Below are 14658 nucleotides of genomic sequence, written 5' to 3' on the forward strand. Positions count from 1 at the left end.
AAAACTTGCTAAGAAGAATCAATATATAATTCAAATAATTATATAATATAATGTTACATAATATATTATATAATATAATAATATGTGGTAGCAGGAGTTAGTACCTTTAATTATTCTTGACTGGGCACCGTGAGCCTTTGTAGTCTGGGCTGTGGGTACAGCATTACTGGCTTCTGGTCGAAATTCCCTTCTAACTGTCTTCATCAATTGGATAGTATACCCCTACTTTCCTTCTAACTCCTATTTTTCCTCTTTTGACAAAGGAGAGAGGCTGTGTTCTAGCTCCATGTCCCTATAGCATTTTTACCCACTAATTCAACAAATATTTATTGATCACTCTTTTATTTTGATTTTTTTTTTCTGTTGCTGCATTAACAAACCACCTAAAACGTACTGGCTTAAGACAATTATCATTCTATTTGCTCGCAGCTTTTCAGTCTGGTCTGGGCTCAGTTGGGAGTTTCTTCTGCTGGTCTTGCCAGTGGTCATTTTATGGCTGCATTCATCTGGTAGATCCACTTAGGGATGAACTCAAACTGGATGCTAGGGTGGCTGGGTCTCTCTTTACATAGTCTCAGGATTTCTAACTCTCTATATCGCCTCTTCACAAGGAGCCTAACTTTTTACACGCACCTCAGGGCTCCCAAAAGTGCAAAAGCAGAAGCTGCCGGGTCTTCTTAAGGCTCTGGGCTGGAACTGCCACAGTATCACTTCTGCCACATTTTGTTGATTAAGGAGGACCAGCCTGGCTCCCAAGGGAGGTGTGGTTCCTTGGAGGCCAGTAACATAACAGACTATCAAAAGCATATTCTAACACTTTGCTAGGCTCACTGGTGAACCTGTCAGATCAGGTCTCTGCCTCCCTAGAGCCTACATCCCAGGGTAGGGGTTCTCAAAACTTGAAAGTGCATCAGAATCACTTTGAGAACCACTGTTCTCGGGTCGCTTCAGCCCTAGACTACATGCCCAGAGATTTTAATTCAGTTGGTCTGGGGTGAGGTATCTGTATTTAAAAAAAAAAAATTTCCTAAGTGACCCTAATGAACAAACAGCCAGGGCTGAGAACCATTGCTTTTAGAGTCTATTCTGTCTCCCTCTCTTTTCCCTTAAAAGCTTCCTTGAGCTAGTCACAATTTGATTCATTTTTATGATCCCACCTGAATATTTCCCTTCTTTGAAACAAGGGTTCTCAAATTTTGTTGCACTTTAGAATTTAAAGCAATTTTTAAGTCCTGAAGTCCAGGTCACACTCCACACCAATTACATAAGAACTTCTAGAGATGTAACCTAAGCATTCAAGTATTTTTTCAGACTCCCCAGGTGATTCCAAAGTGCAGCCAAGTTTGAGAATGGGTGCTTTAAAGCACGCTTACTGACATTTTCCCAGTATACATTTGTAGGTTAAAAAACACTCCTTCCCATGGTCATCTCCTGTGTCTTCCTTTGAACACTAAAAACTGCAGAGGATATTTTAACCTAAAATCTTAACTTGTCCTCTGTCTAATCCCACTTACATCAGCATTCATGCCTCAATTGCATAATCATCCTTTAGGGAAACCAGATTTTGCCACATTTGCCATTAAAAAACTTTTTACCCAAGTCAGTGAGGAACTTTTGGCAAGGAAGGGGTTAAGATGATAGCCCAGTTGCATGCTGGGAACTGTAGTTCAATAGCAGTGCCTAGCCAGTGAGGCGCTAGGGGCCTCCAAAGCAGCACCCAGCACCCCACATCCCACACTGCCCTTTGGAGAGGCATTGTCCAGCAGTGACTAACACCTTGGGCACCAGAGTCACAGTGCCTGGGTTTGATTCCAGTGACACCCCTCACTAGCTGGGGGACTCTGAGCATGCTCTCTAACCCCCTGGACCTCCTTTTATTTTTTCTGTAAATATAGAGGAAATAATAATAATAATAATAATAATAATAATAATAATAATAATAATATCCAGACCATGAGGTTTTTATGAGGATTAAGTGAATCAATATACATAAAGTGCTTAGACCAGCAGCTCGCACATGATATTCCTTCTCTGAGTGTCAGCCTTGGTTATTACTGCCTTCTCAACTCCACTCTTGGCCAAACCTCTATTCTCTTGGAGCACAAGAGTTGAAATCCCCTGATTCCACAGTCAGGACACAGAGTCTAGCTGACTTTTGGGAAATTATTTGTAACTGTTTATCTAGATTGTCCCCTGGTCATTGCTCTTTAAAATCATGAGGTTGGGTTTGGGATGATAGCTGATATCATTGCCCTTTGTCCCCGTCTAACAGATCCTGGCACATGTCCTATAGTGAGGGTCCCTTGGTTTTGCCTGGCTAGCGTCCATCCTCTCTGCTTCTGGTAGTAGCACCCAAGTTTGCTTTGGGGACCAGCCCTCTCCCATAGTGTGTACCCCAGGTGGGACTGCCAAAGAATGTGCCCTGGCTTCCCATGGCAAAAGGGGGGGTATCTGACTCCAGCGCAGCCCAATGGACATTCTGCTTTGAGGAGGAACATGTGGATAATAACTGGTTGGAATGGAGTCACATGAGGACATTGCCCATTAGCTCCTGCTGCCTAGATCCCCAAGTTCCCACAAGTTTCTCCATTTCTGAAGCCTGCTTAGACAGCCCTTCCTTGGATTCCACGAGTCACTCCATCACTGTGGCAGTAAGGTTCTTTTATGTTTAGACTGGCAGAGTCAGTGTCTATTACTTTCTACCAAACAGTCCTTAGTGACATACTACTTCTAATCTTTAAGATCTGGCCCTCTGCTCACTGCCCTCTCCCCACTCCCCATTTAATTTTGGGAGAGTATCAGAAGTTGAATGCCTTCTTTGTGACATGCCTTCCACGTGCACTATCACTAAGCTTAATATCAACAATACAAAGGTATTCTACTTTACCAATGTGGAAAATGGGGCACAGAGAAGCTAAGCAACTTGCCTAAAGTCACACAGCCAGTAAATAACAGAAATGATATTTTATCAGGTCTAATTGTTGCCCTCAATCAGTAAGTGAAATTTATTGGAATTGAGATCAACAATTCTCTGCCATTTCACAGGCTCCTGGTGTGGGTGAAGATCTTTAGCATCCTCTAATGCTAAAGATCTTTCTTTTTCTTTTCCTTTTTTAGGGGGGAAGATCATAAACCGATTGTAAGAAACGTGCTTTATATCACAACCCTGCATGCACAAACACACACACACACACACACACACACACATACCCCACAAAGAATGGAAACAAAGTCTTCACAAGGCACTAGCTACTCTTAAAGGTAACAGAGTCCAATTTTGGATCAAAACTATTTTGTTCTTTAAAATTCTGCTTGCACCTATTAGATTGATTTTGTAACCCACTAATGCATCTGACTTGCTGCTTCAAAAACCCTGCTCTATTGAGAAAGCTGCTTAAACTGACACCAGTTTGCATGTCTGAGTGTAAAAGGAGGCAGGGCCACGCTGGATCTTTTAAGGCTCAGAATAATGATTTGTTTACTTGCACAATGTGTGTTTCCTAGGTCACACCAGCCTGAGGGGAAAACTGGGATCAGAACCACGGCACAGGCTGTTCTTTCTCTTTCTGCTTTCATCAACTCTCCCAGAATTGCCAGTCCCTCCTAAAAGACCCCTTCCAGTTTCTGAGAACGCCAGGGAACGTCACACATGTGTTCCCAAATAGCCTTCATTTCCCCTCTCTTCTGCTCAGGCTCCCTGCTGGGATCATTTGCCACTTCCTATGTCTGCGGGGCTGTCACTACTGTGGGACACTCAGGTTGAGTTGTACCTGGTGGAAAATCCAGTGACTTTGGTGATGCCTGAGCCATGGGCCTGGATGAGGATGATGTTGGTGTCACATCTCTACGACAGCTTCAGGTGCCAGAGTACTTTGTGTGGTCCTCACAGCAGCCACGTGCAACGGCATTGTGCCCTTGTTACAGGCGTCCCAAAGTAGATTCTTCTTACCCCCTCAAATTACACAGGTTCAAGGGCAATGGGTTGAAGAAAAAAATCTTCATCCTTGTTCATAACCTCTTTCTTCTTCTCCAGCTCTGGACCTTGTCCCAGACCAAGCTTGGGTATTCCTACTCTCACCCAAACTGGGAAAGAGTTCTTTCTTTCCCTGGAGGCTTCTTGGTTCTTCCATGTGCAGAGACTCTTGGCAAGGCCACAGTCTGTCATAGTGCCCAGAAGTGCCTGCTTCCTAGAGTGAACTTACACTTAAAATAAATCCATTTTTGTCTGAGAGCTTTGCTTCCCAGGTATCAGGAGTCCCATGTTCAGAATTTAAGTCCTATTGCAATGCTGATAATGATGATGATGACGACAAATCTTTTTCATGTATTGGACCCCATGCTAAGCACTGTAGATACATTACCGTCTCTCATTCTCTAAGCAACTTTATGTGATATGTACTATTCTACGTACTCCTCCGTTTACAGAGGAGAAAACTGTGCCCTGGAAATGTTAAACAGCCAGCCTATGGTCATGTGGATGGCCAAGTCCAGAGCCAGCCCTGGACCCCTCAGCTCCTCCTCCAGAGCTGGGACTGGACAGTAAGCCTGCTTCAGTCAGGCCTCCCTACCTCTCTGGGCCTCCTTCCAGCTCTGCCTGCATCCTTTCCAGGCCCCTCTTCCAAGGCCCCCACTGTGATGCACAACCTCATATGAAGGCCTCCAAGCTGGTGGGAACCCCGAAGCTTCCACCTTCCTGCTTCCCACATCCTCTCTGTGCCCTTCCAGGGATTCCCAGAGCAGCGCAGGGAAGCCTGGTCAGTAATAGAGCCCCCTCTCCAGGCCCCTCAGGACTTCAGCATAGCAGCAACCTGCCCTCCTCTCACTAGCCCTCTCCTCCATCCAGTTCTGGAGCCTGGAATGGTTCTTTCTCCCTAAAAGGCCATCAGCAATCTGTACTACACGGTTAAAATGGTGCCTGATCATAGTGGGTGTTTTAATTGAATAGGGAATTCAAGTCTGGGCATTTAAATGCCATAGAAAAAGAAAAAGTTACTGTCTTTTCAGAATGCCCATTGTAATTTGTCCTTAGAGTCCCCCCTTCACCCCCCATCATGGTCCTTTTTCCACTTGAGCTGACAAACTGAACCACTAGATAAATACAGCTGCAAAGTGAAGTTATGGGTATGATTTCTGTCCCTCATTTGTTTGCCCTCCGAGCTTAACCAAGTCAAATATGAAAGACTGTTCACCCTTTCTTTGACCCTTCTACAGAGCACAAAGCCCAGGGCTGATCACGGCATCGTGATAATCTGATACATTTGAAAGTGAAACAGAGTAGGGGAATTATCTCGTTGACTGCACCGATCAGTTTAACCAAGTATCTGCCAGAGTGTCATCCCACGCAGAGTGGTGGCTCTGCCACTCACCGTCTGTGCGACCTCCTGTACCTGTTACAGTTTCCCCATCTGTAACACTCAGGGATTGGATCCGAGAACTCTGAGGTCCCTGAAAGTTCTCAGGGTCTTTATAGTTACAGAACACATCGTTTGCAAGTCAGATAACTTAGGGCGTGGGTGATTGTTTGAATAAAAAACATCTTCTATAACATTTTCGCCACGTAATTATGTTACAAAGCAGGTTTGCATTGTGCACTTGAAGTAGGATTCAGTTTACAAAAATCTGACTTGCAGCCAGCTTTTAAGTGACACTTTTACTGTTTCAAGTGGGGCTTGCCTGTAGGTCACGGTTTCTAAAAATCACTGTGATATACTCCCTCCCTCCATAGAGCCTTAAGCAGTGAAGCAAGAGCAGAATGCATTCAAAGTCATTGCTTCTCCTGGACTTAGTTTTCCTTTTCTGTTCTATAAATAAACAAACAAAAAACCTAATATAATCACAAATCCTCAAAAAGGAGCTTAAGGATAATAACCTACTGGTCCTTTTGAAACACAAACCAGATCATATCACTCCTCTGCCTAAAACTCTGCAGAGGTGTCCACGGTTCTCCAGGTGGTGGCCAGGCCTTGGCAAATGCTCCTTGCTCCACCTGGAAGGCTCACACCAACCTGCACTTTCATTCCCCCCTTACCTGAGAACTCAGCTCGATCGTTTCTTTGGTGAATTGTCCTTGACTTCCTTCAGGGTAACTCTGAGAAGCAATGTCGGGTTTCTTTGAATGAGCGTGTCCCGACCGACCGTGGAGAGCCTCCATGCGCTGTTGCTGCCCATAACGACACACTGGCTGCTCACGTCGTGCACGACACGGTCCAGGCCCCAGATTCACCCCGGGGTCTCTCCTTTTGTGGAGCCTGCAGTCTTCTGGGTAAACAGAGAGCAGTCAGATACGAGAAGGACCACAACTGCACCACCCTGCCCTCCCCGAGCTTACAGACACGTAAATGAGGGGTGGGAGTGAGTGTAGGGGGAGCCACCTATGAGAAGGGAAGGGTAGACTGTCAATGCCTCCAGTTCTGTGTGTGCAGGGTGAGCTTCTGTCCTAATCACACATTTGCTTAGACAGCCCTTGTACTATTTTCAGTCTAAGAAGCTGAAAGAGAAAGAGTGTGGACTGACATCCCCAGGCTGGCTGTGCCAGCTTGAGGGGTGGCCGCCTTCAGCCTGGTAAGAGGACTAAGCAGACATTCCTCCATCCTAAGCACAGACTATACCGCCCTGCCCCCAAAGCCAGGGCCTCTTGTTTTTCTCTTGTTTAAATGAATCTCCTTCTCCAAAGGGGCATCCTCTTTCCCATCAAATACGACAGTAACATAGCCTTCCATTTTGACTTAATGTTCATAATACTTATGGAACCTCTGTGCTCTCGTGCCCATTCTACAGATGGGGGAATAGATCTAGAGACAACATTGGGCTAATTCTTGGCAGAACTGGACCTTCCAAAGCCACTAGGTCTCTGGCTCCTAGTCTGGCATCTCCTCAGCCTATCTCAGCCCCCTGGGTTCAGCCAGAGCTTTTCCAGAGCCCTGGAAGCCAAAGCTGGCTGCCTCCTGCTGCCAGGGAGTTCCTTCCAGGCTTCTGGTTCTAAGGCTGAAGAAGGGGGAGTGTGAGAGGTGAGGAGGGCAGATTACACACAGAGGCAGTCAACGCTTCTGTCTCCCTCCCTCACCACGGGAGGAGGGGATGGTTTACACATGGGCGGGGCAGATTATGAAAATCAATAATTTATGACAATTAAGTGTCAGAAAAGTATTTACTCACATTCACTCCCTGAAAGTCACATTCTCCATGTGTTCTTGTTTGTCTTTCAGCGATGGCGTCAGTCAGGTGGACTCAGAAAGAAATACCAAGGTTTCAGCCAAATGCTGCCGAGGGAGAGAGTTTCATTTCACTTCATTTTTTTCAGCCAGGGCTGGCTCCAAAGCTAGTTTTTCTTACTAGGTTGTTTGCCACATGAAAAGCAAATTCCCAGAGGTTTCTGAGATTGCCGAGATCCAGGCAAGATGACTGCTCCCACCCACCCGCCCACCCACCCACTAATAAGACATAGTGCTGTCCTATTTTTGGTAACAATTAAAGGGCCTCCCGGTGCAAGCAGAAAGCTGTTTATTTTCTGTTACATCACTTCGCTTTGCCTTCGAAGGCTGGTCTGCGCTCAGTGTTTTCCTGGTGATGCAAGTCCGCTCTCTCCTCCAGCAGTTGGATCCCTCCCACCTCGCAGCACCTCACAGGTCTCTTCCCGGAGCAGCGCATCGCTGGAGCGAGGAGCAGCTCACGAATCAGCTGCAGGTCCCGGTTTTGAAAAGCAGAGAGAGAGAGGCAGCAAAGGAAAAGGGTGGACTCTTATGTGATCTGGTCTTAGAGCAAGACAAGCACCATCTGAATTCCAGAAGCCCTGTTCATGTTTGGGGATATTTTTCTGACTGCATGGAATCAGAGAGAAGCCAAAGGATGGGAAATGCCTGCATCCCCCTGAAAAGAATTGCTTACTGCCTATGTCTCTTATCTGCGCTTTTGCTGACTGAGGGGAAGAAACCAGCGAAGCCAAAATGCCCTGCCGTGTGTACTTGTACCAAAGATAATGCTTTATGTGAGAATGCCAGATCCATTCCACGCACCGTTCCTCCTGATGTTATCTCATTGTAAGGCCCGTAAGCATTTTGATATCTAATTTACGATTTAAACCTTCCAGCCGATGTATTTGGGGCTTTGTATGTATTGGTAGAAGGGCATAGAGAGAAAGATTCCTCTTGCACGCTTGGCCGTTTGACGGGGCTAACATTTTGCTGCATTTAGAAATTCTGATTTTTATTAGCTGCTACAGAACATGCTTAGATACCTCCCACTCCTGAGCATTATTATGAGAAACCTGTAGCAGTTTCATCTCTCCTGCTCCATCTGGGAAGGAACAGTATCGTACTTCACAAAATAGTGTCAAAATAGGGACTGTTTTGCTAAACCGGATTAACATAAGGCTTGTTCTCTGTCTGTGTGTGTCTCTTTGTGTGTGTCTGTTTGTTGTTTTGTTTTGTTTTGTTTTCTTTCAGATCCTTTGTGAGATCTGGTTTTACTGAAATCTCAGAAGGGAGTTTTTTATTCACACCATCGCTGCAGCTCTTGTGAGAAATATTTATATCATGACTATTTTTAATAGAGCATATATTTGGATAAGCCTTCTAGTGAAACAATCTCAGTATTAATTTTGTCAGATGTGATTATATTTCTGGAGAGGAAAAGCTTATCAGTCAAGTGAGAGGTAGATGGGTTTGTTTGCGACTTGATACCAACGGTGCAGGTTGATTCTTGCAATGGCAAATTTGCTAACCTGTCATGCTGCTACTTTCGTGGCTGTTTATGAAGTTGTTGGAATGTTGCAACAATGGTCCTAATTTCCTTCCACTCTTTTACTTTCATTTTTGACTTGAGAACTTTGGTTATTTTGCTCTGGAGTTTCTGAATTAGTCGATACAGAACACAGCATAACATATGCACTCAAGATGTTGTCCTTGGGGACCTGGGGCAGGCTGCTACTCTGTATGATTTACTGTGTGGGGAAGAAAAATCTAGGTTCTTTCTAAGTAATTCCTTAAAATACTAATTCTCAAGCGACTGTTTTCTAATCTCATCTAATTTATAACTAGTCCCCTTACAAGGAGAAAAAGAAAATATTAATATAGGATAGTGCAAAGGATTAGTTTTTGCTGTGTGTTTTGAGTTGGCCATGAGGGAACCACATATTCAGTCTATGTCTAAAAACAGTCAAAAAATAATATTTGACTAAGAAATCAGATCTCTCCACAGGCATAACGTAACATGTATAATTTGTTCTGATGTGTGACTTCTGGCAATTGGAGTGCTAGTTCTTAGAGCAGGACCACATGGGGGTCAGGAGGTCTCCTGGCGCTCAGGTGTCAGGCAACAGACTGGGTTGTAGTTACCGGTTGCAGGAGAGAGTCAGCCAATTGCCGACCAACTGTGGTTATCTTAACTGCATGACCCAAGTCTGTTTCCTTGTTTGTTTTCTTACCTTAATTGGCCATTTTGTCTGTTTGGGGTTATATATACAGAGGCAAAAGCATGAATTTGAAACAGAAGACACTTGTATATAAATCTCACCCCACTGGTCACTAGAAACTAGACATATAATCGTGTGCAAATGACTAAATCTCTCTGAACCTCAGTCTCCTCATCTGTAAAATGGAAGTGATAACACATTGAAGGCTTGTTATCAGAGATAAATAAGATTTAAGTAGATAAAATGCTTGGCAGAGGGTATGACAAATGGTTACACATTTTATCAGCAGTAGGGTTTTCACTTTTTACATAAAGCTAAAAAGCTAAAATAAAAAATATCACTTATTGCTTTGTCTATATGAAATCCAAAAACTGATTTGACTGTTTTCATTGAATTCACAAACCTGATCAGGTGTTCTGACATTATGTAACAATTTTTGCCAAGGTCCTTTTACTAGTTAATGTCTTTGCAATTAACAATTGAGTAGAATATTCTGAAGGGATTTATCTGTTTGATTGATGGCTAATGGTGTGATTAGGGGAAGTGTTAGCACATCAAACAAATCCAAAACAGACAGAGTCTTTACCACATAAAGGGGCAAAGTCTCCAATGCTGGCATCCTTCCATAGGATAAAAATTGGTTGTATGTGAGAAAGTGATCGAGTGTGCTTATGTTATTTATTTGGTAAATAAAGAGATGGCTCATTTAAAAAACATCCTTTTGATGGGCGAAGGCACTTCTCTCCCCCCAGGATAGTTAAACAGATCAGTCCTTAAAATTCAAGAAGTGTCAGTTGATACATGCTGCTCATATGCCAACACTAGATGGTCGTTAGCTGTGACACAGAAAGCCTGGATGCATCAGCCTCATTAGTTAGCACATCTCCACTCTGTTTTCGCTGGGTGGCCCCAGCCTCGGCAAGCACAGATGCTGGACAATGTTATAGAAATAGTTTCCGGCTGCTGCAGGGTAATGTGATTACACGTATTTAGAATCACAGAGGGAAGCCAAGGAACAGGTTTTTAAATAGCCCACACCGAGTGTATGCCATGCCCCTGTGTTCCATGCTCCGAGTTCCTATGGAACATTCCAGCCCTTATTTCTAAAAGCAGTTCAGGTTTCAGAAATAACAAAAGGACGAGTAATTCTTGCCCCGTAATGTCCTTACTTAACTCACATTGGCTAACCTCAACACGGCAGATTTGTGCCAGGGCTGATCTTACGCAAGATTGTCAGGGGTCAAAGTTTGTCTCAAATCTCCAGGATCCTGTTTCCTAAAGAGTTTGCTCCCCATTCTTCCTGACCAGTGTTTTCCGTTTCCTCCTGTTCTTAGGAAAGGGTCTAATAAGCTCATTTTCACTGAGGAGGAAGGAAATGAAAAGGCTCCCAATATGAAAAGTACCATAATCATAGCAGAGGTGGGAATGGATGGTTCACAGACAAAAAGAGTTCTTCTATGGGACGGGGACACCCAGTGCCCTGAAAACTCTCATTGGAACATAAAGACCAGGGGGCCCATTTTGCCTTTGCATGACTTTTGCCATCAGACCTGGCCTGGATCACACCAGCCACGGCTTGGGGTTTGCAGTGACTTCCAACAGCATTCAAGACCACAGATCACCAAACTAACCTGTCATGTTCTCTGAAGAGATATACTTCAGAATCAATTCTGCTTGACTGATGTACAAAGGCAGCTGGTTTCTTGCTCAGTTGTTGGAAAGGGACAGGAGATGACCCGTTCCCATCACCCACCCTAACAGTCTCATCATTTCATTACGGCCCCAAATGCTTTTTCAGACCCTCTGCAGAAGGCATGATGAGAAGTACTTTTTGAGGGAGACAAACGTAGTAGTTTTTGAAATGTCAGCCTGAGGTACTGAGGGAGATAGACGTAGTGCCTCCTTAAGTTACATACAGTGCTTCAGTGCTTTGGGGGAGAAGATCCTGGTAGGCCGCGGATGGCAGTGTGTTTTGGAGACTAAGAAAAACAAAAGCCCACACTCTGTAAAGAGGAGAGAAAGAATAAAATTATCCAATAAAAATGCATCAGATTAGTTGTACAAAACCTATTAGCAAAAAAAAATCTCATTTATGGTTTCAAACAACAGCAACAAAACCTTTTCCAAGTGAATGTAATTTCATTCATGTTTCCCATAGGCCTGTTGTGAAACATAACCAGTGGGAATGATTATTCATTCTAGTTTGCTTTTAGTGATAGGGAGTGGTGCTTGTAGTGAATGTAGTTTATAGAAATGTGTTTTCACACAGGACAGCCCTGTCCTCCACAGACGACTGAAATCCCCAATGATGTAGGCTCATTACAGAAGTAAAATTCAAAATAAAGAGTATAAAATGTGGCCACATGGCCATTTGTTGATAAAATTTTTAATAAACTAAATCTTTCCAACTCTTAAGAGAGATCTATTTTCAGGGAGTAAATTACAGGGTTGAGTTAGTATCATGCATAGGAAAAAAAATCTTTATATAAGAATTCAGTATAACCAGAAAAATTCTAGTTATTCCAATGAGATCTGGTCTCATTTGAAACAACGGAATTGATCCCTCTGGGGCAAAAATATCATTTATTTTAATAGTCCACAATCAACACATAAATATATAGTCCACAAGAAATTAAAAACTAAAAACCAGAAAAGCAAACAGTGTGAACAAGATAAATCATAAGTCCGTCCTTACTAAGGTTTTATCCTTTAGCCCTTCAAAATATTATTTGTCCAGGAAAAAAATATCCATAGCCTTTCTCATCTTCTCAGTGATTGGCCTCTTTTTCTATCCCTCCATATATGACAAGAATAAGAAATATGTAGCAGTCTTCAATAACTACTCAAGCCAAATCTATCAACTAACAGGGTTGCTGGAAGAATGATTGGCTGCTTATGGTTGGGCATGTTTTGGTTTGTGCCCAGCTGATGCCCTATAATGGATCAAGAAGTGAAAATGTCGGTCATCTAGGATGTTGTCTACAGTTCTGCACGATGACCCATAGACCTGCTTTTTAACTTCTTAATTGCTATGACTGTGCATAGTAGCCTCGTACAACAAATGTTTTCTCTGAAAGCATATTTCATCCTCTCAATTATTCCAGCAATAGAATTGATTGAATAGGAGTTACCTGTCTCTCATGTCCACTTTCAACCAGATAAGACCCCCCTGAAACAGCATGGTACTCTACTGCCTCCTCTTCAACCAGGACCATAGCCCTCACTGAGGCTGCAAATACTCTTCTGCAGGCACAGGGAGCATCTGCACTGGTCTCCCTGCTGCCAGTCCCCATCCTCCTCACCTCCTTTAGTGTTACCTTCCTGAAACGCAGATCTTATCATGTCACCCTCATGCGTGGAAGCCTTTAATGGCTCCCTGGAAACAAGAGAAACATCTGAACATCTGAGTTGGTAATAATAGAATTTGGCTATTTGTCTAAGGTCATCTCTCACAGTACTGATAGTGCGTGTAAACATGCGCGCGCGCACACACACACACACACACACACACGCTTCAAGCCCCATCCATACCAGACTGAAGTACCTCATTCCCTGACCTCTGTTTTCTCAAGCTCTGTAGTCTTTACTGTTGTCTCTAGTTCTTCCTGTCATTTTTAGGGCTATTTGTGCTTTTATCTGCTCCGTGTCTCTCCTGGAGGATTCTCAATAGCCACGGTCCTTAGAGAAGAGCTTGGATGTTGTGAGCTCAGATCTTGCTTACTATATATTTGTTGAATTCAGTTCACATTTTTATAAATTTTATACTAGAGACTCGTGTTTTCTTATCAGTAGACAGTCTTGGTCACATTCATGCTCTTTCTTATGATTGGTATACACGATCAGATTTTACACGAACTAGTAAAGTGGAGGTCTGGAAAGTGGGCTGAATCAAACAAATGTGAAGAGATATTTGCTTATGACATCATGATGTCAGACTTCTTCAACAGATGTTTCCAGTGTATCAGAACTCAAAAGACAAAAGAATCCAGTCTATACCCATACCACCCTGAACGCGCCCGATCTCATCTGACCTTGGAAGCTAAACAGGGTCGGGCCTGGTTAGTACTTGGATGGGAGAAAAAGCAGCCAAAATCTTTTCTTAGACCCACTGCCTGAGTCTCTTTTGTCCCACCCTGACTTCCTCTAGGTCTTTGACAAGAAACCTAGGTTTTCTCTCAGGTTTGATTAGCCTCTCTCCTGTGAAGAGGAACACTCTCCCTTTATCTACTTTGCTAGGACATCCAAAGAAAAATGTTGGTTAAGACTATTAAGGTGAAAAACAAACTTGTGAATACAAAGAGAGTCTGCCTTTTGATTTCTTTATATTGGCTTCGCTAAAACAAGTGTCTATTCACTGCACAGTGGCAGGCAAGTGACAGAATGAAAGCCAAAGCCGCCCATGTCAGCAGACATGTCTGGGGACTCTGCTGTGCAACAGGCACAGCACTGGGCTCTGTGAGAGACACAGAGGGGAGTGATGCCTCCCACTCCCCACCTTGGCACAGCAGCTCCAAGGTGGAAGTGAGCCCTAGAAAGGTAAACTATATTTTGCCTGTATTTGAATGTATCAGAAGGTGGTCTTCATAAGCTCTCTCATTTTGTTCAAAATGGCATTCAGCTGATTGGTGATGATGGCGACTCGTGCCCATTGTTGATGGCTGAGATAGGCTACAGAGGGATCACAGGGCGCCACAATGACAGCTGTGATTGCAAAATGGCTCAGCCTGGTGAGCTGGCCATGTGGCAAATAGCAAAGAACACACAGGTTTTGTGGTCAAATAGGCATGGGTTCAAATCCCTACTCTGCTGCTTACTAGTTCTGTGATTTAGGGCAAGCTTAACCAGGCCTCATTATCTGCATCTACAAAGCAGGCAATAACCCTAGTACCTGTTACACAGGATTACAGGCAGGATTAAATGAAACAATACATGTAAAGCACTTGGTACAGTTCCTGTAACTCTATAAACATTAGCTTTTATTGTAGTTCTGAAAATCACTTTAACTTGAACAACCATAACATCAGATTAGCATCTGATTGTATAGACTGGGTTTGCCCTCGATGCTGGCTTTAAAATGTTATTGTTTTACAAATAGGTCTCCATCAAAACCCACTAAAAAATCTTTCTTCCAATACTTCTCACAGGAGACGTGAACTATTTACCTTTCTGGGAGTAGGAGCAGAAGTAGAATTCTCCCAGTTCTTCCTCATGATAAAACAACTGGCGCCATATTTTGTAAAACATGGCAG

The 14658-nt window shown here is 43.5% G+C and overlaps 1 protein-coding gene across 2 annotated transcripts in view; it reads left to right on the forward strand.

Annotated features, from left to right (window-relative positions):
* The first annotated feature begins 7477 nt into the window (after positions 1-7477).
* LGI1 (leucine rich glioma inactivated 1) overlaps positions 7478-14658 on the forward strand; it is a 32756-nt gene continuing 25575 nt past the window's right edge. For both annotated transcript variants that reach the window (XM_006211022.4, XM_015245057.3), the window contains exons 1-2: positions 7478-8036; positions 8442-8513. In XM_006211022.4, the coding sequence (XP_006211084.1) occupies positions 7567-8036; positions 8442-8513 (542 nt within the window). In that variant the 5' untranslated portion in view covers positions 7478-7566. The remainder of the gene's footprint in view (positions 8037-8441; positions 8514-14658) is intronic.

Source organism: Vicugna pacos, chromosome 11 (genome assembly GCF_048564905.1).
Source record: "Vicugna pacos chromosome 11, VicPac4, whole genome shotgun sequence".
Lineage (NCBI taxonomy): Eukaryota > Metazoa > Chordata > Mammalia > Artiodactyla > Camelidae > Vicugna > Vicugna pacos.